Consider the following 21,918-nt stretch of genomic DNA (forward strand, 5'->3'; position numbering starts at 1 on the left):
CCAAACCTGTAGTTTGACGGCCAGTTTTGCTTTTGACACATAGCCTTCTGTAATATCTAAGTGATAAAATATTACAGAAAACTTATGGAAATTGTGTGTAGATTGTATCTGTACAGTCATCATTCGGCATAGACTGATGGAGAAGAAATAAGATTTCAGTGAGATAACCACATGGAGCAATGCACAATAAAAGTAGGAAGAAAGAGAATTATAGATAGAAATATAACTAAGTAATATCTTAAAAATAAGCTTACCTGGCTAGATTAAAAATAGCCACTAATTTTCTACCCAGTGTTTTAGCATCCTTAAAGCCTTCTGAATACAAAATCACTTCTGCAATGAGTTCATTGTCCGGATGGGTCATAGCAACTGGCCTAAAAAGTTGTTTGAGGTTATCTGGCAGTTTTTGTCTTCCTCCATAACCCTTTCCAGCAGGATTCATAGTGATAAAAATTCCAGAATTATGATTCATTTCAACCTGGCATTAGAAGTACATTGTCATACTATATCGTAATATGAAGCAGTATCAAGAAATGCTGGGTGGATGATGTTTAATTGCAGTAGTCAGTTTTTGAGTTAGCGGATATCCAGTTATTTACAGACTAGCTTTACAAGAAGAAGATAAATACGTTTTGCTGTACCTTTTTGCCAAGCAATTCACAAACGGGACTGTGTTTCTTCAAAGCATGCTGAATTGTCTGAATTTGCATAGATACTGCGGACAATACAGCTTCCTCAAGCCTATTGAATTCATCAAAACAGCCCCAGGCACCACACTTGACCAGGCCTACAAATATGCGCCCCATTGACTTCACATCAATGCCCTTAAAATAAAAAAGAATTCTGTGTTAGAGAAGGAAATCGTAACTGACTTAGCTTCAGCTCTTTTAGAGAAGGAAACTGGAGCCGATTTAGCTTCAGCTTAGCATAAGTCTGCAGATGAAGCCTGCAGGCCTCAAGGCCAGACTGTCAATGAGCTCAAGAAACATCGCTGACCATGTAACGTTGCCCATGATGTAACATCGCCCACGATGTAACTGCAAAATCGATTAAAACCAGCTAATAAAGATACAAAACTAGCTAATGACGATACAAAGCAGAATGCAGGCAACAAGATGGGATGCACCTGGGTTGTGGCTGACCTTCAAGAAGATAGGGACTGGGGGAAACAAGGACACGGCAACCAGCCTGGGATGAAGCCCAGGACCAGGCAGGAGGAGAGGGACACCAATCAGGAGGAGAGAGACCACCGACTCAGTAAAAAAGACCGCAGGAGACCTTCACTGGCAGGCAGCGAAAGAAAACCGCAAAGGGTATAATTACCCCAGAATTTCTTTGTTCAGGGTGCCTTCACGGAAGCACCCAGCTTGAGCTCTTACTATCCTGTACGGTCATTTAAATAAATACTTAATTTTGTTGCTATACATGCATGAGACTCTGCTCCTCGGGAACCTAGGGTCAAACTGTTCCCATAACGTTCTGTCAAAATTCAAACACCAAGAAAGTAATGAAAGACTGCCTTCCTAGCTATTCAAAAATACGTCACTGGAAATATCCCAAAATTTCTAAGTAACTAACTATGGGAAACTGATAAATTATCAAACATACTTCCAGAACGTTCTTTCACAGTTCTTCTAGCCATCTCCTAAATTACACCAAATTATATTCACCTCATCACAGTTAAAGACTAATACTTGTCTTCCAAGAAGTCCACCCAAGGCCTTCACTGATTCTGTCTTTCCAGTTCCAGCTGGACCATAGGGATTTCCTCCAAGGCCCATCCTCATAGCCTGAGTAAGAGTTAGGTAACACTTATCTGTCAAAGGTGTGTAAACAAGTTTAGGGGAATTACCCTGGAGAAACAGAAAAAAATGTATGGATTGGTACACAAAAATTAGTTAAGATGCCATTTTATCAACTTCATTCATTACCCATTAATTTGTAAATACAGGATAATAAAATTGTCAAGTTTACTATCTTTTTAAGTATATGAATTTGTTTACAGCTATGAAGTTTTACTGATTTTATATTCATAAAGTCTTCTGCATATCACTGTCAAACCACTATGCATTTTTTAGAACTACAGAAAGTGCCTTTAAAAGGGAGTGAGAAAAATGGACAACTCAGCTGAAACTGCACTCAAATATGCAAAAGTAGCAAACTTCCCCAACCGATAAAAAAAAATTTAATTATATGATACTGCACATGCTTTCTATACAAGTTACATTCACCCCATTAATCTCAAGAACAAAAAGGATTACCTTATTTTTTAGCATTTTCTATGAAATAGCATGCTAAGGGGACAAACTGGAAGAAAAATGGCACAACACTAGAAGAACAGTGGTGAGGCAACTAGCAGTGTGCATGAAATAACAAACTATTTTACATATATTTAAAAGCCACCAAGTAAGAATTAAAAATACCAGACCTGATACTCATAAGTATATTGGAGTTCTGCATCTACCATTTGAACATAACACTTTTCATCTTTCATATAGAATCTCAGTTGCTTTTTCCAAGCCCAGTCCTCAACGTTGTGAACCTGAGCTTGATTTAGCTGCTTGACCACATCAATGTTATGAATAATATCAAGAATCAGAGCTTTAAGCTTGAGCTCAAGGATTCCCGATTCTGCAAATAACCACAAAAAAAAATTACAACAATGTAATAAGGATACGTATTAGCCATTCTCAAGTTCTTTATGCAGCTCGCCATTATCAGTTGATTTTATTTAGATTTCATTTCAATTATGTGTAGAAAGATTACTAATTATCCAAAACAATCAGCATAAAATGAGAACCTCTGAATCATCAGGTGTCTTCAGTCCTTTAAAAGACAGGTGGCTAGCCTATTCCAAGTTATTTTGTCTGCCTCTGCAACTCAACAGAGTAGAGTAACAGGGTACAGGCTTTTCCAGAAAGCCAGTTTATTCCAGAATTTTATAATGCCTGTGTTTACAGCAATGTCCACATTAGTAACCAGCAAGGCACAATCTTAAGCGAAACAGTTGATAATGAGGACCTGGCAATCATACCCATTCTGGAGATTTTACTTCAGACTAACTAAGCTGATACTGTGGACTGAACTGTCTTTCACCAATAGATTACATTACACATATTCTGAGAGCACCTCTTTTAATTTAGTTTCATCTGAAAGCAATCCAGTTTGTGTGCTCTAAGGCCTTTCCATGACGTTAACTCAAGCAAGGGATTTCCTCCAAGTGCGGAAAATCAGGAGATTCACTTCAAAATCACATCTATTACCCAAACTGAAATGTTACTGTAAGTGTATCCTACAATAGGTAGAATGAACAGTCCCCTGTAAGTGCTGATATTTCTTCAACAACTATCGGAAGAGCATCGAAAAGTAGCTTAGATAAAACGCCAAACTTAGAGATGGCTAAAGGTACATGAAATGAATCCTATTCCTAACTGATATATCAGATGTTAACAGTTCATACATTCTAAACTAGAATTTAGAAGAGCAAGCAGTTATACAAATATAATGTAAAAATTGTCACCTGCATGTCAGGATTGAGTCTTTTTATACTTACAGACTAAGAGTCACCTCATGTAAAATTCTACAGAGTAGGTTACATCTGAGCTAGTCATCCAAAGCTCCCCTTCTAGTCACAAGAGAGGAACATGTACTCTAAGGCATAATTCATCTAACCTGTTTGGACAATATAAGCATCAGAACAATCATATCTCAAGAGTAACTAGTTTCTAGTATTTGTTATAGAGGCGCTTAAGAATGACTAGTCCAGCTGCAGAAAAAGAGAAAGAAAGTCACCTACATAGCTGTAGAGAACACAGTGGCATGGCATTATGTACTTCAAGTGCTGTCTGGCCAGTTCCAGTGGAACATAACATGGGAGCAGACTTCAGCAGGTGAAGACAAATTATTAGTATATACATAAAATAGTAAATATACAAAGTTACAAAAAAATTAAAGTGATTGGCAAATATATGAATGCTACAGGATAGTTTTGTACCTAAATAAAAATCTATTATTCATTCTGAAATATTAAGTATGCTAAATTTGTCAATAATATTACATATTGCCTGCTTAAATAAATGCAATGTTAATTACTATACAATTATACATTCATTGTAAGTAAGTATATATATGAATGATCACTTTATACCTGTACTCCCAGTGTCTTCTATACTAGTATCTATGCTAGTATAATGCTCCAGTTTAGCCATGAGTTCTAACTCTAATTGTTGCAGATTACGCTCTTTGATAGCATTTTCAACATCTTCAGTGAACTGAATTTGCTCTGCCAAGGAAAGAATCTTTGGAAGAGAAAGATTCAAATTACACTTTATAAAAATAGAAGACAAAGGAAAAAAGCATTTTAATTTAATTATAACTGCTCACTAAAGCCACAAATTTGCTATGCTTTTAATAATAAATATAGCCACCTTTTAAAACCTGATAAAATTTAGCAAAAATTTGAAAGTCCCTTTGCCACCTTACTGAGTGTGGTGACAACACTTTTAAAGCATTTTTTGCCTATTAACTGTTGTGTAAGGCTGAAACTGATATGTTTAGGCACACCGAGGCAACACGCTGAGAATTTTTTTTTGCAACAATGATCTGCTAACACAGCCTTTTGCATTCTAGTTTCTATATTCCACTTATATTCTAATTACTTTAAGTTCACTAGAAAAGCATACTGTGTGAGCTATGAAGTTACAGTCAAACTGGTCACAGGAGAGATCTGTAACAAAAAAAATCCACCAACGATGCCGAGATTAACAGAAGCTAAATTTACTGGTTGAAGTTATAGAAAAGGATTCCACTTTCATCACTGTTTCTGCTTATAGTTCAAAGTTTTAGAAACAATATTTTAATCAAATGCAAAAAGTATATTTTATGTTACTAAATTCCAGCAGGCCCACATCTAATTTTCACTACCAACTAAGAGCAGCAGAAAGGCATATATCAAACGTCATAGATAGATAGAGTTTGGATCAGATGTCCTGTAAAAGAATTCTGTGTTTCAGATGTCAGCATAAGAATTATAAGAGTGCCTATTTTTAAGATTTTTTAAGAATTTCTCTATTCTTAAAATCAGGACAACTCAATGAATAGACTGAATTTGTCTGGGGTTATTTTTTCCAAATCCATACATATATACTTCACAGAATCACAGAATGGTTGATATTGGAGGGGACCTCTGGAGATCATCTATTTCAGCCCCCCTGCTCAAGCAGGGTCAGCTAGAGCACATTGCCCACGATTGTGTCCAGGCAGGTTTGGAATATCTCCAGGGAAGGAGACTCCACTACCTCTCTGGGAAACCTGGTCCACTGCTCTGTCACCCTCACAGGAAAGAAGTTTTTCCTCATGTTCAGACGGAACTTCCTGTGTTTCAGTTTGTGCCCATTGCCTCTCGTCCTATCACTGGGCCTCATCCTCTTGACACCCCCCCTTCATATACTTGTAGACATTGATCAGATCCCCCCTCAGTCTTCCCTTCTCCAGACAAAACACGCCCAGCTCTCTCAGCCTTTCCGCATATGAGAGATGCTCAAGTTCCTTCATCATCTTAGCAGCCCTCTGCTGGACTCTCTCCAGGAGCTCCATGTCTCCCTTGTGCTGGGGAGCCCAGAATTGGACACATCCTATCCAATTTTTGAGAAACCTTCAACAACGTTTGTATTCGGTAAATATAACCGTACACAGTGGTGATACTGGATCATATACTACCTGAGCAGGAAAGAGCGATGGATCAATTGAACCTTGTGATTTTTTTCCAGTAGTAACACAATCAAGTAACAATTTTTTCAGGGTCTCCTTCATCTCCAAAGCCAAACTGCTTAGCCACACCTGACAAAAAACATAAAAACCACCGCAAAAGTTACATTAAAATTTAATTCTCAAAGATTCTTGAACTATATTTGGATGTGATTTTCTTACCTCCACATCATTTGACAGACGAATTTTGTTATTAAGTAGCACAGTTTCTCCTTCTACTGACTTCATGGCAATTATGTATTTAAAATCTTCATCAAAGCTCACACTATTAATGCCTATTAATCAGAAAACGGCTTTGAAATTTTTTGTTGTTAAAATTTTAAACATTAATTTATTGAGGTCTAGTAGCAGTAAGGGATAAAAAATCTGCAACAGACTACTCAGCTTTGAAGAAACTTATTTCAAAATAAGTACACTTCACAAAGAAGACAGATGCATTACCAGCAAAAAGTTTCTTAAGATGAGACTGGATGACCAAAGGATTCATGGACTGTCCTAAGATTTCTAATAAATCATCATCTCCAATGAAATAGAATCTAGGGAACGCTGAGCGTTTTTCCTGTATCAGACAAAAGAAATCATTTTTGTTAATTTAAATTCAAATTTAGTTTGTTTTTTTTTTTTTTCATAGAAACCTACATTAATGTCAGCTGTACCTCCAAAAATTCATTCAAAGATCTCTGACACCTCTGAAGCTGGTCAAGTATGGTAATTAAGGTATTTCTTAATCCTGTCCGGGCATTTAGTGACGTTATCCTATTATCCTTCTTGATATCAGACATAATTGATCTTGATAGAAAAAAAATGAAAATAATTTACAAAATTACCCTTCCTGTTTCAGTCTGAATATTATATATGAAATTATCTAAAAAAATTAAAGCATAGACAAGTCATTATATATATATTTTCACATATATATGATATATAACTTTCAATTTTCAGTATCTATGATGAAACTTCTCAAAATTTACATCAATAGATCTCCAATAAAATTGCAATGACTCTTTCTTGCTACCTCTATTCAAAAAGAAGAAAATTCAGTACTTGACCTTTATTCCCTTCCAACAAGCCCTTTCAACACAAGCCAAGACAGCATATACCAAGTCAACGGCATATATCATTCAACATCTCTAAAATCTCCTCCCTATTTATCTGCATGGCTGCTTTTGAACAAATAAACCTAAAATTCCAGCTCTGTGATTTCTTGGGGAAATATAAGTGCTTGTCTCGAGCAATAAGTGATTCTTGATACTACATTACTTTTGTTAACAAAAAGCATCTTCTGTCTGCCTTGTTCATAATCTTTGATACGTCATGTGATTCAGAATATTCCCTTCTCCACAGGTACCCCATTACATGAAATCTACCCATAAACCCCTCTGTTCAGACTTACGTTACTGCCACTCATCTATGTTTACTGAATTCCTGTTGCCGACCTTCATTTCCATACATATTGCAATTGTTCTTTATACTAATTCCCTGCGAAGAATGTTTTGGCGTAACATACGCCAAAAATATTATGAAAAAAAAGTTGTATTCCATAACACTAACCTAAAGTCTTCATCAACTCTGTTAAAACGAGCCTGCTCTTTGGGTAGAGCTCCACGACCAAATATGGGTTCCAAATAGACCCATTTCCTTTGAATTTGGTTTAAACTCTGCAGATACTCATCCAGCTCAGCCAGCTTCTTTTCCCAGATGGACACTTTATCTTCAAAACCTTTGTAATATGGGGAGTCCTTGAGGGACTGCAGAAGACAACGATGATCTCCAACCTGATTGACTATGTCTTTCCAGTCTTTAATAAGCCTGATAGTCTTGCTTTGGCTGTCTTCGTAATCTGTCAATGTAAAGACGGCTCCAGCTCCCCAGAGTTCAAGCTCACGCAATGCTTCTCTGATTGTGACTTCACCTTGTGCCCGACAATTCAAATCCTATTTAAAAGCATAAATACATTTTGTTTGAAAGCATGGAACTCGTAATAAATTTTCCATTCTTTACTTCTATAATAAGAAAAAAAATAAATAAGCACACAAAAATATATATAATATGGAAAAATATGACTGCATTTACCAAAGAAGACTATATAAAACATACAATTAAAAAATATAGTAACCTTACTTGTTATAATCCATACCTTAAGTTCTGTTGCTTTTTCTATAATGGCATCAGTCACTTTAAGCAGATCTCCAAATAACAAACCCTCAAGTGTAGTGCCTCGGGGAAAACCCAGAAGTCGAAAAAGATCCAGCCAATGATCTGGAGAAAGGTGTTCTCCTCTGACATATTTTAGGAGCGGAATTATCATCTATGGGAAAAACAGATATGTGAATCTATCCAGCCTTTATAAAAATTGTATCGGTTTGATTACAGTTACATCTTATCACAAAAAAAAAAAAGAAAAAAAAAAGAAAATTAACATTTCTAAGCAGAAGAACATTTTTTCAGTTCCTGCATTTAATATTTAGGTTGTAACTCTGAAGAAGAGTCATTGCTAAGTGTGTGCCCATGAAAAATGTAATGACCCTCCTGTCCACTGTAAGGAACTAAAGGCCTCTGCAAAAGATAAAAGCAATGTTCAAAACAGTATCAGGAGACATTTTGTTAAACTTTAAGTAACTTAATTACATGAAGTGGGTTATGTATGAATTTACATAATGAAGTATAATACCCCAAAATACCAGAATGATTTTGTGATTTTCATTTTATATCCCTTTTTATAATTAGGATCTTACTTTATATTTGTCTACTTCTTTCTGCAACTTTACTGTCATTATGGTATGTTCTTCTATCTTCCTCATTTTGTCATGCCAGTTGAACAAAAACTCTTCAAACAGGTATATTTTACTCCTACATGAAAATAAAATATAGAAAAGGTCATCATAAATCAGTACTGCAATCACATGTACATGCCCGTGAGAGATAAAGTAAGAAAATCGCACCTAAAAGTAATCCAGTCTTCTTTGGCTTTTTCCTGAAAACCTTGATAAAATTCTTCATACAACGCCCAAACTTCTGAACAACTCTTAATATCTTGACATACAACTGTTGACAAAGAGAAGTCAGGCTCTTCTAATTTAAAATGATGGCACTCTTCACTGAAAAAAAAAGACGATTGCATAATATATTATATCATTCCGTTATACAGTTATGGTCTAAGAGATGCTAGCGTATAGAAATAACTACACTCATTTAAGTAAAGCCATTGGCCTCATTGAGAAATACTGCTGCCAACAGCAATTTTGTTCTAGTCTCCTTCCCAAGCAGAAATAACATAGGAATACAAGGGACAACTGTCCTACACAGTGACCTTCTCTAGTCACCTGGAGGAAAAATCCTCCCGGATTGCACAACAGTCTGTCGGATAGGATGCTTATTTAAGAAATAGGAAAGGTGAGACCTAGCTCACTTCAGTTACAAGAAAACTGAGCTCACAGTTCGCCATTCTTAGACCAGTATCTTGAACCTATTCTTACAGCGAGAATTTCAGAAATCAGAATCAAGCCTTTAGTGTATGCATTCCCGTATTTCAAAGCCCAAGAGACTTTTAGAATTTTTCATTCCACAAACTTCAAAAACTCAAGAAAGTCATGTTATGTAACATGAGGAAAAAGGAAAAGCTTAATGAAAAACCTGTAGCATAAAGAAAACGGAATTCCTTAAATTATCGATTTTAAAATTCAGTTCACTTTTTCTAAGATGCTACTACTGCAGAAGATTTGTACAGTTTTATGAGCAGTACAGAGAAAGAAATAAACATACATGAGTTTTTCCTTCGTGGTTTCGAGTTCATCAAATTCTTTCTTTTTTTCCTTTATAATCTGAGCACTTTTCTCAAGCACATCCTGATCACCTGTTTCAATGACATCATCACTCGGCTTTAGCTGATCCCAACGAGCTTTAAATTTTTCCAGGTCTTGGAGATATATGTTAACACGTGACATCACGTTTCCTTTCATTATTTCAATCTGTAAAGCAAAAGTTAAAATAGCATTGCTTTCGTAGTTTCTAACTACAATTAGCATCCAATCAAAAACAAAGTTACCACATTGTTTCAATTTCTTGAACAATATTCTAACAAACAGCTTTTCTTTATTCTTCTATGTTTTAAAAAGAGGGTACTAACATTTTTATGCTGCTATTTAAGATTTATTTATTTGGCCTATGCTACTATTAAGCCTGCAACTAATAGCACATAGAAGAATTGCATGACATAAGATATCTTTGGTGCTACTTCAAATGAGTTCAGCAATCTGCCTATGTACTGGCAATTACAGGACTGCATACAGTTTAGCAGAGTTCTCAAAAAAAAGATATTAAGCACCTATAACACTAGGTGCACTATAGCACCTATAGCACTAATAACATGATAAAACGATAAACATATGATTTTTTTAAACTGCCATCTTGTTTTCACTTCAGTTAAGCGCATTAAGCCATGTCTTTCTTCTGAAAGCTCTTCTGAGACACAAGTACAGCAATGTAATGCTTTTTTCTACACAATGCAACAGTTCTACACAAGCTGCACCTAGGTTTTGTTTGAATAGTTTAAGTATTCTTCCTTTTAAGGCTCTCAATCATAACATTACCATTGCTGTTAACACTGAACTGAGAATATTCATGGCTTTTATGCAATCCAGGAAAAACATTTCTCCAGACTTATTCAAACTAATATCAGCATAGATTAATCTTTCACTGTTACCTGCTCTGTAATCATAAGCTGATGGCTTTCCATCATTAATTCAAATTTATCCCACGTAGCTCTTAGGTTACCGATAGTGTCCAAACCTGTACCAGCCACAGTCCGCAAGAGTTTGTTTCTATCTTCAGCCTCTTGAAATAGAGGAAAAATCTAAATTCAAATAGATTAAAAATATACATGTGTATAAATAAAAATTCAGCAAATCCTGTTTACCCAAACTATTTAAATAAATATATAAGAATATATATTAACTCTGTACGCACAGATTATTTAAAAGGCAGCTATATACAGGCACATACTCTTTATATAATAACAGTAAAACATTGGAAGAAATAATATCCAAGATAATTCAGAGAAATTCTAAATCTCATTTCTGAAATGAGATATACAGAAATGAATGCTTGCTATGAATTAAGCAAACTACTTCTTATATATTACAGAGATCTACACAACCAGATCTGGGAGCAACATCAGAACAACAGAAATTCAATAAGTATGCATATACATTGAAGCATAGAAAGCAGGACCAGAGATACTTCAAATAAACGAATAATATATTCACACGAAAGATCGTTTTCCTCCTGATAATGGGAAAAAATTCAAAAGTTTTTCTTTATACATACCAAGAGCCAACCAAATTAAAAAACAAAAATTAAAACTGCTTTGGAAGTCAGAATAAACTGAAATAAATGCACAGTTTTACACATCTTCCAAAAGGTCATTATGTATGCACTCATTTAAAAATGGTGACAACAGGCACTAATGATGAGAAGGAGTATTTTTTTGCAGATTACAGAGAACTAATTCTCTGCAACATCCAATATATCTCCTAGATAATTATTATAAAATGTAAATCCTTACATCCAACCTCTTTTTGAGTTAGCAGCCAAATAGTAAAACTCAATTCAAGATAAAGCTAAAATCAGATGTCTGTACATGGATGTCCGCATATGTCAAGTAAGCATCTAAAATCCCATTATTGTCAAAGAAGATCATCGACAATGAAGTCAAAACACTGATGTCTTGATTCATCCAGCAACAGAGGTTTCCAGCACTATTTGAGATCCCCTGCTGTATCACACCTGCCTTCAAGCTGCTGCCCCCAAAAGGTAGGGGTCTTCCATATAGCCTGTGTCATATTTGCCAGCTTTGTATGGATCTCTCAGGTACCCCAGGACATGTCAAAAAGCAGTAGCTACCTACGTCTGAACAACTGAATTGAGCCAAGAAAGCAATTTAGGAGGTTCAGCCAGAAGGTGTCTTACTCTAGGGCGAAGATTGCTCTCCAGGCTACACCTGACTACATTCACTAGAGACTTCGTGCAGTTTCCAATGTGTACAGGCCTAGGGCCATTTCAGATTTCCATCCAGCTATAGCTACAGAGGTAAAGGTCTCCCATAACTCCTTTGTTATGCCTGCCAGTCTTGTGTGGATGTTGGATTTGCATCCCAAATAACGCTAGAATTGTACATGTGGGCAACTGATTCAGGTTCCAGTTGAGTATATTAATACATGACTGCAGATACCTGCATACATAACCTAAATTCAGGTGCATTCAATTAGAATTGAATTCTACTCTGGATAAATATTATCTACTTGGGAAGAGGCAACATGGCTTTCGTAGAATTCCAGAACTTTGTAGAACCAGAATTCTTTGAAGACACGAGTAAGAATATGGTATGGATAAAAGGACTGACATATTCCAGCCTGGGTTTCCAGAAAGCTTTTAATACAACTCCTTATCAAAGGTTTTCAGGAAATCAGGTAACCTGGACCTAAGAACAAAGGTCTTTGCACAGATAATTAATTGTTTAAAAGACATGAAACAGACATAGGAGTAATGAGTAGCTCTCCTAAAAGAAAAAGGTCATCCCTTGGAGTTCTGTAGGTATTTGTGCTGGGCTGCTCAAGGATTTTATAAAAGAGTCGGAAACGGAGACTAGGCTCTGAGATGGCAATCTCTACTGATGATATTGTTATTCAAAGCATTAAAACTATTCATCTGTGAAGAACTGCAGAAAGACATTAGAAGAAATAGTGACTGACAATAACAAATGAAATTCAAGGAGCTAACCATGAAGTGATACTTATGTGAAAAAAAAAAAAAAAATCCTAATTTCACATGTAAAATGTTGAGTTTTGAACTAATGACTGCAGTTCAGGATTGAGATCTTTGGGTTATGATAGCCAGTTTTACAAAAATGACAGCTTAATCTGAATAGTGGAAAGTAAACTAAAATTTAGGAATTATTAAGGAAGGAAAAAAGAATAAAAGGGATAATATTGTTATGTCACCATATAAATTAAAGGCTTGTCTACATCTTAAAAACCATGCAACGTTCTGCTCCTCCTGCAGGAAAAAGATTACTGAAAACTAGAAAAGACTTACCAAAGGGCAACAAGGATGATCAAAAGTATGGGTAGACTGACGTATAAGGAAAGATAAGATAAACTAAAATTCTTCAATCTAGAAAAGAGATCACTGATGCAGGATATAACAGAGAACAATACGATCATCTGTGTCACCTCTTCCAACATAAGACATAAAGGGCATGAAACTAGGAGACGGAAGGGGGGAAAGAAAAGGTCCTTCATGCAATGAGTACTTGATCCATATTTTACAAAAGTGTAATTGCTTTCAAGAGGAGAATAGATAAGTTTGTGGAAGAGAAACCCAGTGAGGGTTACTGTAAATACAGAAACCACATACAGCTCAAAAAAGTGCTGAGCTGAAAATGGTTGGAAGCTAGAAGAGTACTAAGGGAAATTATTAAATAAGCTACCCTGATCTTATATTCTTTCCTAGGCAACCACTTGGAGACAAAATACTGTGCTACATGGATCAGTAGCCTGACAGCCATTGTCTGTTCTAAACTAATGCTACTAAATATAATTTTCCATACTAGAAAACAATTACATTTTTGAAAGTTGTACTCTGGATATGATAAAACAGTATCTTACCCCTTCTTTTCCTTCAAGTAGGTGTGCATATTTTAAATTGTCTTCTGCTATTTCCTCTATAGTCTGGGGCCTAACTACTAATGTTTCCATGGCATCAGTAAGAAATGAAGAAATTTCATGCAAGTGTGCTTTGTAAAGAAAATGGGAAAATAAAGTTATTATGGAGAAAATATTTATAGTAATACATTTCAAAGATAAATACACTGTGATACAGTACTGTCATGAAATATTATATTATTCACAAGACGTTTGCTTAAAAAATTGGAGATGCCAATTTTATATGCTGCTTCAATTATAGATTATATGTGTGGGTTTACGCGTAAATTTTTAAATGTAATACAGTGCTTTCAGTGTATGATTTAGTCCCTAAGTACTAACGTCACTCCCAAGACTCAAACATAAAATCCTAAGGCATTCATTTATACAGTTTCAAAATTTGTATAAGTCATTTTTGGGTAAGTAGAGGAAAACAGATATTAAAACTTAAAAAAAAAAAAAGTTAAATATATAAAGCCACCTCATGTTAAATAGTGAAAAAAAATTACAAGCAAAAGCTTGATTAAGCTATAATACTGTATTTTCCTAACAAGGTAGATCTCCCTTTTTCATACAGTACTGAGCAAAGAACTGTACAATTTGAAAAAATAATTCTTTTCCAGGCTTTGAAAATAATTCACTTTCTGCATAACCGTGGATCGAGTTTGCTGTGCTGACTGTAACATTTAAAAGCTTTGGCCTTACCTACAACTTATTCCACTTTCTATCTGTCCCAGATATATACAGACCATCCAAGAACGGAGAAATATTTTGCACTCTTTAATCCTCTGCCTTTTGACTACCTAAGTCACAAGTAAATCCATGGAATAAGTCTGAATTATTTAAGACTCCTAGTGAACTAAATACTTCCGTTTGTAATATGAAAAAACTAATTATCTCTGAATTGCAACATTTCCTTATCCCATTCAACTACCTTCAAACATTTTAGAAATTTTCTTCTAGATGAAAGAAACAAACAAAAGAATGATCATATATATTCTGCTACTTTTGGAATACCTATGGCCAAAATAGGTCTTTGGTGACCCTTTGTGACCCTCAGTGAAAAACTAGCATCAGACTACCCTCTCTCCACAATGATTTGTGCAATTCACTAAGTCCAAGGGTAAAATATTTCTTAAATAAAAAGAGTATTTAACAAATATATGGGCATAAATTTCCACAAACACAACAAATTTTTTTTTTAAAATGCTGTTCATGAAAGTTATTTACCTTGTATAGATTTTCTCAAAGAAAAGACAAGAACATCATACAAAGTCTGGATAAAATCATCAATTACAGTTTTCACAGGATTGCAATTAACAATTAAACAATCTATCTTGATGGTGCTTCAAGACAAAATTTTAGAAAACAAGAGAAAGATACAGCATTAGATAAATATGTATTCATAGGTATATGTGAAATATACACGTCTCAATAGCTCTAAAATATAGATTTATGTCCATAGTTTCTGAATTGCCTCTAATGAAATCACGATTTTGTAGCCTAATAAGAAGAATCTTCTGTCTATAAATCTACAAATAAAACTTTTTAGTTTTATATTTACAACCATTTACAACCATTATGCACATATACGCAATGTTATAAGCACTAAGGTCTCAGGCTCCGATCCTCCAAACACTTAGAAAACTGCTAATTTTTATATAACCTGCACCACTCAGTCTGTCCTTGAACCTTTACTATTAACAATATAATTTAGCCAACAAGTCTCACAGGATCTTTCCTCCCGCATGAAATATCACTTCTATTCATTCATTCTGAACATGACTCCCACTAGTTTCACTTGATAACTCTAATTGTGTTATTACACACAATTACACATTACACATTGAATTCCACGTGAATCTCATAAACGTAAAGGCCTACAGCAGCAGATCTTAAAATATAAAACTTAATTATAAGAGCTACAAGAGTTATAAGAGCTAATTATGTGTTTACTCATATGAATTATTTAATATGTACAAATGTGCTAAGTCTGTCCCTAACGGCACATATACTCGAGACATATAGGATTTAGCTAAAAGAACTGTTAACGTACACTGTGTCTTGTGGTATTCCAGATTCAGCCCTTATTTTCTAGGTGGCTCCACACGGAGCCTTTAAAAAGGGAGCCTTTAAAAGTCTTCAGTGAGGGCTGAGTGGAAAGAATTAAAGTCTACAAATAAAACCGAAAAATAAAAATCTAAAAATTAGAAAAGTTCAATGTGTAAAAATCACTTTTGAAATTCTACTTATATCTCTGTATGAAAAAAATATTTTAAGTTGATCACTTTCTTCAAAATATTTAATAGAATCCATTATTCGAGCATATGAATGGAGTTAACACTATACCTTGGAAGACGTTCGGCTTCTTTCCCTCTCACTTTTAATGCTTTGAAGTTTCTTTCCCAGTCCTGTTTGCTAGAAAGATGTTTCTTCACCAGAGCTTCCATATCTACTTGGCCAATTACAATCCATTCCTTTTCAACATCATTTTAGATTTCATGGAAAAGAAATATTTGTCAGATCAAAGAGCACTGCTTCTCAATAATATTAAAACGCTTTTTAATAACGTTCTTAAGCTATATTTGCTTTAACCTATTACTTCAATTACCTACAGATTCCCAAAAAACAGGAGGTACAGAATGGTCTGACATACCCATACTTTTAAGGATAATCAAAATAGATTTTGGGCAAGGGTGAAAAGACTTCTATAACACTGAGATTTCAGTGGAAATTGTACGTATGCTTCAACCTAGCTACGTGCTTAAGTGCTTGTCTTAATATGGATGGACTTATTAAACTTTTGTGCCTTGAGGAACAGGACCATAATGCTCAAATATCATTGCTCAATTACTTTTAGAATATTTCAAACATAAAAGAATATAGAACTGTAAGAAAAAGTATCAGACAGTCAAATATTGAAAATACCTTAAATTGATTAGAAACTTCTGCCAACCTTCTGAACAAATCCTCTGCCTTAGAGAAAGCAGTCAAAAATCCATGTGCATTTCTTTCAGTCATAACAGTGAAGATAGACTCTTCCTCTGTCTCACTTACTCCCCTAAACTGATTTGGAATAGAGATGAATCTCTTCATTTCTCTGTAATATCTAGCTCGTACTTCTTCAAAAGGAGGTCTGAACTGCAACCGGCCTTGCCTAAAAAGTGAAACAAATCATGCAAAGCTAATATTTGAAAGTAATTTGAGCCAGAATATTTTCTCAGGAGAAAAAAAACAAAATCTTACTTGAATACTAGATCAATATTTATTTCCGGTAAATTCTCATTGAGTGCTTCCAAGCCCATCTGGTACTGATGCTCCAGAGCTTTGTAAAGCTGATGATTCCAGTGCTGTCTCCAAGCTTTCATCTCACATGAGTTGAAACCCTAAAAATTAACAATGCTTATTTTAAATATTTTTTCCCTCAAATTATAATGATATCGTGAATCTTGAGTGCAGTACAATGCCTGAGCCCAGGATCTTAGTAAGATTCAAAGAAGAACTGCACATATTGGAATATTGAAAAGATCTAGAGTTACTACACTATTCCAAACGAACACAGGAATAGAAAAAATTATCCAAATCACAACCGCTCTCTATTGTAGTTTAGGATAAGAACTCCACTGACGTTCATCTCTAATTGGTCTATTATGAGATTCTTTAATATCATTCTAAAATATTATGTATAGGCCTCTGCTAGAAATAAGATACAAGGCTAGCTGGATGTGAGGTTTGAACCACTTCTTACGATACGTAAGCCATCTTTTGAATGGTATGTCAGAAAATTCTCATGTGTTTCCACAGATAAGCACTAGTTAATAACTAGTAATTAGATTTTTCTCTTAAGGAATTTTGAATTTCATCGGAATATGTTACACTGCACCATGGGAATGGGTACAGCAGTATCATACACTTAAGTCTGTAAAAGGTCACTTGTAAATCACCAGAGGATTTTCAAAAGTGCAGTACAAGTCAAAAAGGAAATTAAAAACTTCTTCCAGCTTAACAAGTTATCTTCTTTTTAACTGGATAGTGATTTTTATTCAGGGCTTTAGAGGCAGTCCAAGGTTGCTGCAGAAAGCTACATGATTAAGCTTTACCCTGCAATTCCAGATTTTCCAGATGAACTCTTTAAACAAAAAGATTCCAGAGATTAAAAAAATTTGAAATTGTCTCAACTAAGGTATATAAGGCAAATACTAAGGTATTTATAAATATAGTTTTAAAGAAAAATGTAAAATTGTTACAAATTGACACTTGTACGCCAACATGAACTGCTTAAGAAAGAAACTCACAGAAATGGAAACTTCCCCACATGGACCACTGCAATATGGTTAATTATTTCTAGCTCCTTTCTTCCAAATTATGCCTCTGAAGAGTTAACACAAACCTGTTTATAATTCTTCTGAGAATAAATTCAGACCCTTATTTTCCCTATGCTACCACATATACTGCGGACAGAGCCCCGTAAATTTTGTCAGCTATTGTAGACTTTCAAGATCTTGATGACAACTATGACATCTTGGCATTCTGCAAGACCTAGACTGGCACTTCTGGTCTACGTCTTGCAGTATCTAGAAAAAATCTAAAACATTTTAGTTCATTTTCCACATAAAATATTCTGTAGTAATAAAACAATTTTCATACAGCTCTTAAAGCAAATACAATCAGAATATTAATTTTTAAAAAATATAAGGACTTGAAGATAACTGCAAAGCTTTGCAAATTAAATTTCAAAAAAAATGCTCTAGTAAAATATGCATAGGCCTAAAAATGTGATTATTTTATATTAACTTCAGTAGACGGCAAATTTTGTATGAAAAATAAAGTAAAAATACTGTAATTATTTGATTGGCAATTATCAACCAGAATAATCCAAGTTTGCACCAGAAAGGCCAAAGACATCACAGCCCTCTACAAATATAGCCCTATAACTGGTGAAGAAAACTGGAAAAATTGAATTGATGTAAATGTTATCTCAAAATACTTTAGGCGACAGCAATATCAACGACCCTTACCCTGATAATAGGCTATTCCATAATCAAAATTTGATAGGTGAATACAGAAAAACATGGCTTTTTTCATTACATAAAAATATATTTCTACATTTACACAAGTTTATGTGTTCATTCCATTCTATCTGGGAATCTTTCATTTCTGTACCAATTTCTGTAATTCACTTCATCTTAAAGGCTCAGATACAACTGACCTTTTCACCAGAGATTTAAGGATTTCTCATTTTGTCATCCAAGTCCTGCTAACTGACCAAGTGTTTTTTCTTCAACCATTACTCACGTAACATAAAAAAATACAAGTGTCATCCTCCTCAACTAAGATTTTACCTCCTAACTGGCATCAACTGAAAAATGCACAGTCAGTTTCCCTGACCTAGCAGATATAAAGTAACTCATTAATCAAAATTAATTCAATCATAATATGATTGAGTCTTAAATCTTGATTACTACTGAAAAGTCAAATTTTGAGTTTGCAGTATGGTAATTAAACCTTGCCTGCGACTCGAGGTTGGCAAAACCAGTTCTGAGCTCCTGGACTCCTTCTTTCCAACGTTGTTGCTGCCGCAGTAAATCAATATTCATGAGAGATATAACCTGAAAGATTAAAGGATAATATATTCATCACCACATAAATGAAAGAAAAGGTAAAGTAAATTATACAAAACTGTTAGAGAAGGAAACTGGAGTCGATTTAGCTTCAGCTTAGCATAAGTCTAACTCTTGCTTAGCATAAGTGCCTAAAGCAGATGAAGCCTGCAGGCCTCAAGGCCAGACTGTCAATGAGCTCAAGAAACATCGCTGACCATGTAACGTTGCCCATGATGTAACATCGCCCACGATGTAACTGCAAAATCGATTAAAACCAGCTAATAAAGATACAAAACTAGCTAATGACGATACAAAGCAGAATGCAGGCAACAAGATGGGATGCACCTGGGTTGTGGCTGACCTTCAAGAAGATAGGGACTGGGGGAAACAAGGACACGGCAACCAGCCTGGGATGAAGCCCAGGACCAGGCAGGAGGAGAGGGACACCAATCAGGAGGAGAGAGACCACCGACTCAGTAAAAAAGACCGCAGGAGACCTTCACTGGCAGGCAGCGAAAGAAGACCGCAAAGGGTATAATTACCCCAGAATTTCTTTGTTCAGGGTGCCTTCACGGAAGCACCCAGCTTGAGCTCTTACTATCCTGTACGGTCATTTAAATAAATACTTAATTTTGTTGCTATACATGCATGAGACTCTGCTCCTCGGGAACCTAGGGTCAAACTGTTCCCACAACAAAAAACACTACTTCAGTTTCACCTGGAAAATATACCTTTTCAATGAAGTTTTTGTGCCACTTCCTTAGTTTTCTATTTTCAGTGGAAAGTCGTTCAGCAGCAGCTTGCAGCTTCAGAATATAAGCTTCCAGTTCCCTAGGATTATCCCATGTTATCTGAGCTTTTCCTCCAGGACCAGATTTTGAATGCTTGAAAAAACAGACAAGCTTTGTAGGGTTTAGTGACAAATACAAGAACAGATTTCCAGCTAGAATATTTGGCTGTATGCGGGAATATGAGAAAGATCTTTCTACCTCCCAGTAAAAAACAGAAGTCAATCTCTCACTACTGCGCTAGAGAGGTAATAAGTTGGCATATCGCAGACACCAGGACATATCTTTACAGATATGCACTGTGGAAGGATTAATGTCAAACTTTTAACCACAGTTGGAAATAAATCCCCTTAGGCTGAGACCACTGCCTCACACATGCAAGGAGACAACTTAAGTTGAGGAGACATCTTAAACTCCACTCTTCCCCTCTCTTCTGCACAGACTAAACAACAAAATGGCACACTAATAATTGCTTATTCAACCACATATGTTTTTCATGAAATAATTCTTTAAAATTATCCTGTAAAACTTTACTGACTCATAAACAAAAAGCACAAGTTGGGAGCGGGGAGTTCCTTCTTTTTTTTTTTTTTTTTAAGTCAAGGTTCTGGGTCCACCAATTTCAAAATAAATGCTAATGAAACAGATGGGTTTGCTTGTATCGGAAGACTGAAGCAAATAAGTTCAGCAATAACTACAGAAAAAGCAGCATAGAATATACACAGGTATCACTGAATTTTAAAATAAGATAGAGGGATTATTTCACCTTAATTATCTGTTCAAATGCTAGAGCAGATTGTAACATCATTGGCTTCTGACTCGCAATCATTTGTTGATCAATAGAATTATAAAAATGTGCCACCTATAAAAATGAAGAGATAAAACTAATAAGAAGAGATAAAGACATTTATATGTCAGTAAATTTAACTCACAAGATATTCCTGAAAGTGCTGTCTAGCTGATATCGTTAAGGAATGAGAATTACAACACAAAAATTTTTACAAGTATATATACCATGCTCATGTGATCATGTCTTCCTCTAGTGCCTAACTCTAATAGCAAAAAGACTGCTCGTTACACACATCTGAGGTGATTACACTTTGCCTTGAGTGAAAAAAATCAGGCACTGAACCTATTACTGGTGGAACATTCAGTTGTTTTATGCAAACATAAGCATCCAGTGATATTTCAGATGCCTTTAGGTATCCAAGATATGATACATCTGGATATACCACAAGACCTAAAAAAGATCCTTCCACACTGGCAGCTGGAGCATGAGGGACACCCTATAACTTGGTTCATCCATCCACACATAGACATCTAGTGTCATCTGAGATGCCCACTTGGGCCCCCAAAAATGAACAAGATGGCATAGGTATCTTGGAGGTCTTGTGTCATATCTGCCATAGCTGTGCTGGTATCTCAGATATCAATGACATCTCATGTCACGCTCTGCAATTGAATTGTACCTACGTGTCTACATATGCATTTTTACTAATACTATGCATTTACATAGGCATTTTTAGATATACACACATTTTTTTCTTGCATCAGATAATAATAGAGGGGAACGCGATATGGTCTTTCAACTGAAATACAGGTAAGGGCAGAGGCCAAATAAAAATTATGTAACATTGATTACTACCAAAAAAAAAAAAAACCTTAAAAAAATCAAACATATATTTGCATTAAAACATTTCATATCTTTTCAGCTGGGGGCTAGCAACGGTGAGGACAAACTTGTCCACTTTATCACATTTTCCTCAGTTATAATAAAAAAATTAAAACTAAAATACCACAGGAAATAATGAATGATTTGTCTTCTTTTTTATATTAATATACTAACTTCACAGGGCTTTAATACTATCATTCATGCCATTTCAAAAGAAGACACTTTTAATTAAATGCTGAAAATGTATGGTATCCCTTTATTTCTGTTCCCTTTTAAGGATTTAGTTAATTTATTCAACAGTCACTTTCATACAGACAAATGCATCAGCAGTTTACCAGCCACAGTGAAACAGGGAAGATAATAATCTAAAATGCTCTATTATAAAACAT

General features: G+C 35.1%; 1 protein-coding gene across 6 annotated transcripts in view; it reads right to left on the reverse strand.

Moving 5' to 3' along the window:
* The window catches only part of DYNC2H1 (dynein cytoplasmic 2 heavy chain 1), a 191,192-nt gene that overhangs the window by 159,531 nt on the left and 9,743 nt on the right, over positions 1-21,918 (reverse strand). For all 6 annotated transcript variants that reach the window (XM_068930371.1, XM_068930372.1, XM_068930370.1 and 3 more), the window contains 23 exons: positions 20,624-20,719; positions 19,801-19,953; positions 18,977-19,075; positions 16,713-16,852; positions 16,395-16,623; positions 15,816-15,943; positions 14,697-14,812; positions 13,431-13,558; positions 10,469-10,618; positions 9,529-9,734; positions 8,709-8,864; positions 8,502-8,616; positions 7,904-8,074; positions 7,318-7,700; positions 6,423-6,555; positions 6,208-6,325; positions 5,929-6,041; positions 5,719-5,838; positions 4,148-4,298; positions 2,429-2,631; positions 1,671-1,853; positions 642-824; positions 255-478 (listed from right to left, as the gene is read on the reverse strand). In XM_068930371.1, the coding sequence (XP_068786472.1) occupies positions 255-478; positions 642-824; positions 1,671-1,853; positions 2,429-2,631; positions 4,148-4,298; positions 5,719-5,838; positions 5,929-6,041; positions 6,208-6,325; positions 6,423-6,555; positions 7,318-7,700; positions 7,904-8,074; positions 8,502-8,616; positions 8,709-8,864; positions 9,529-9,734; positions 10,469-10,618; positions 13,431-13,558; positions 14,697-14,812; positions 15,816-15,943; positions 16,395-16,623; positions 16,713-16,852; positions 18,977-19,075; positions 19,801-19,953; positions 20,624-20,719 (3,698 nt within the window). The remainder of the gene's footprint in view (positions 1-254; positions 479-641; positions 825-1,670; positions 1,854-2,428; positions 2,632-4,147; positions 4,299-5,718; positions 5,839-5,928; positions 6,042-6,207; positions 6,326-6,422; positions 6,556-7,317; positions 7,701-7,903; positions 8,075-8,501; positions 8,617-8,708; positions 8,865-9,528; positions 9,735-10,468; positions 10,619-13,430; positions 13,559-14,696; positions 14,813-15,815; positions 15,944-16,394; positions 16,624-16,712; positions 16,853-18,976; positions 19,076-19,800; positions 19,954-20,623; positions 20,720-21,918) is intronic.

This window comes from Struthio camelus, chromosome 1, assembly GCF_040807025.1.
Source record: "Struthio camelus isolate bStrCam1 chromosome 1, bStrCam1.hap1, whole genome shotgun sequence".
Classification (NCBI taxonomy): domain Eukaryota; kingdom Metazoa; phylum Chordata; class Aves; order Struthioniformes; family Struthionidae; genus Struthio; species Struthio camelus.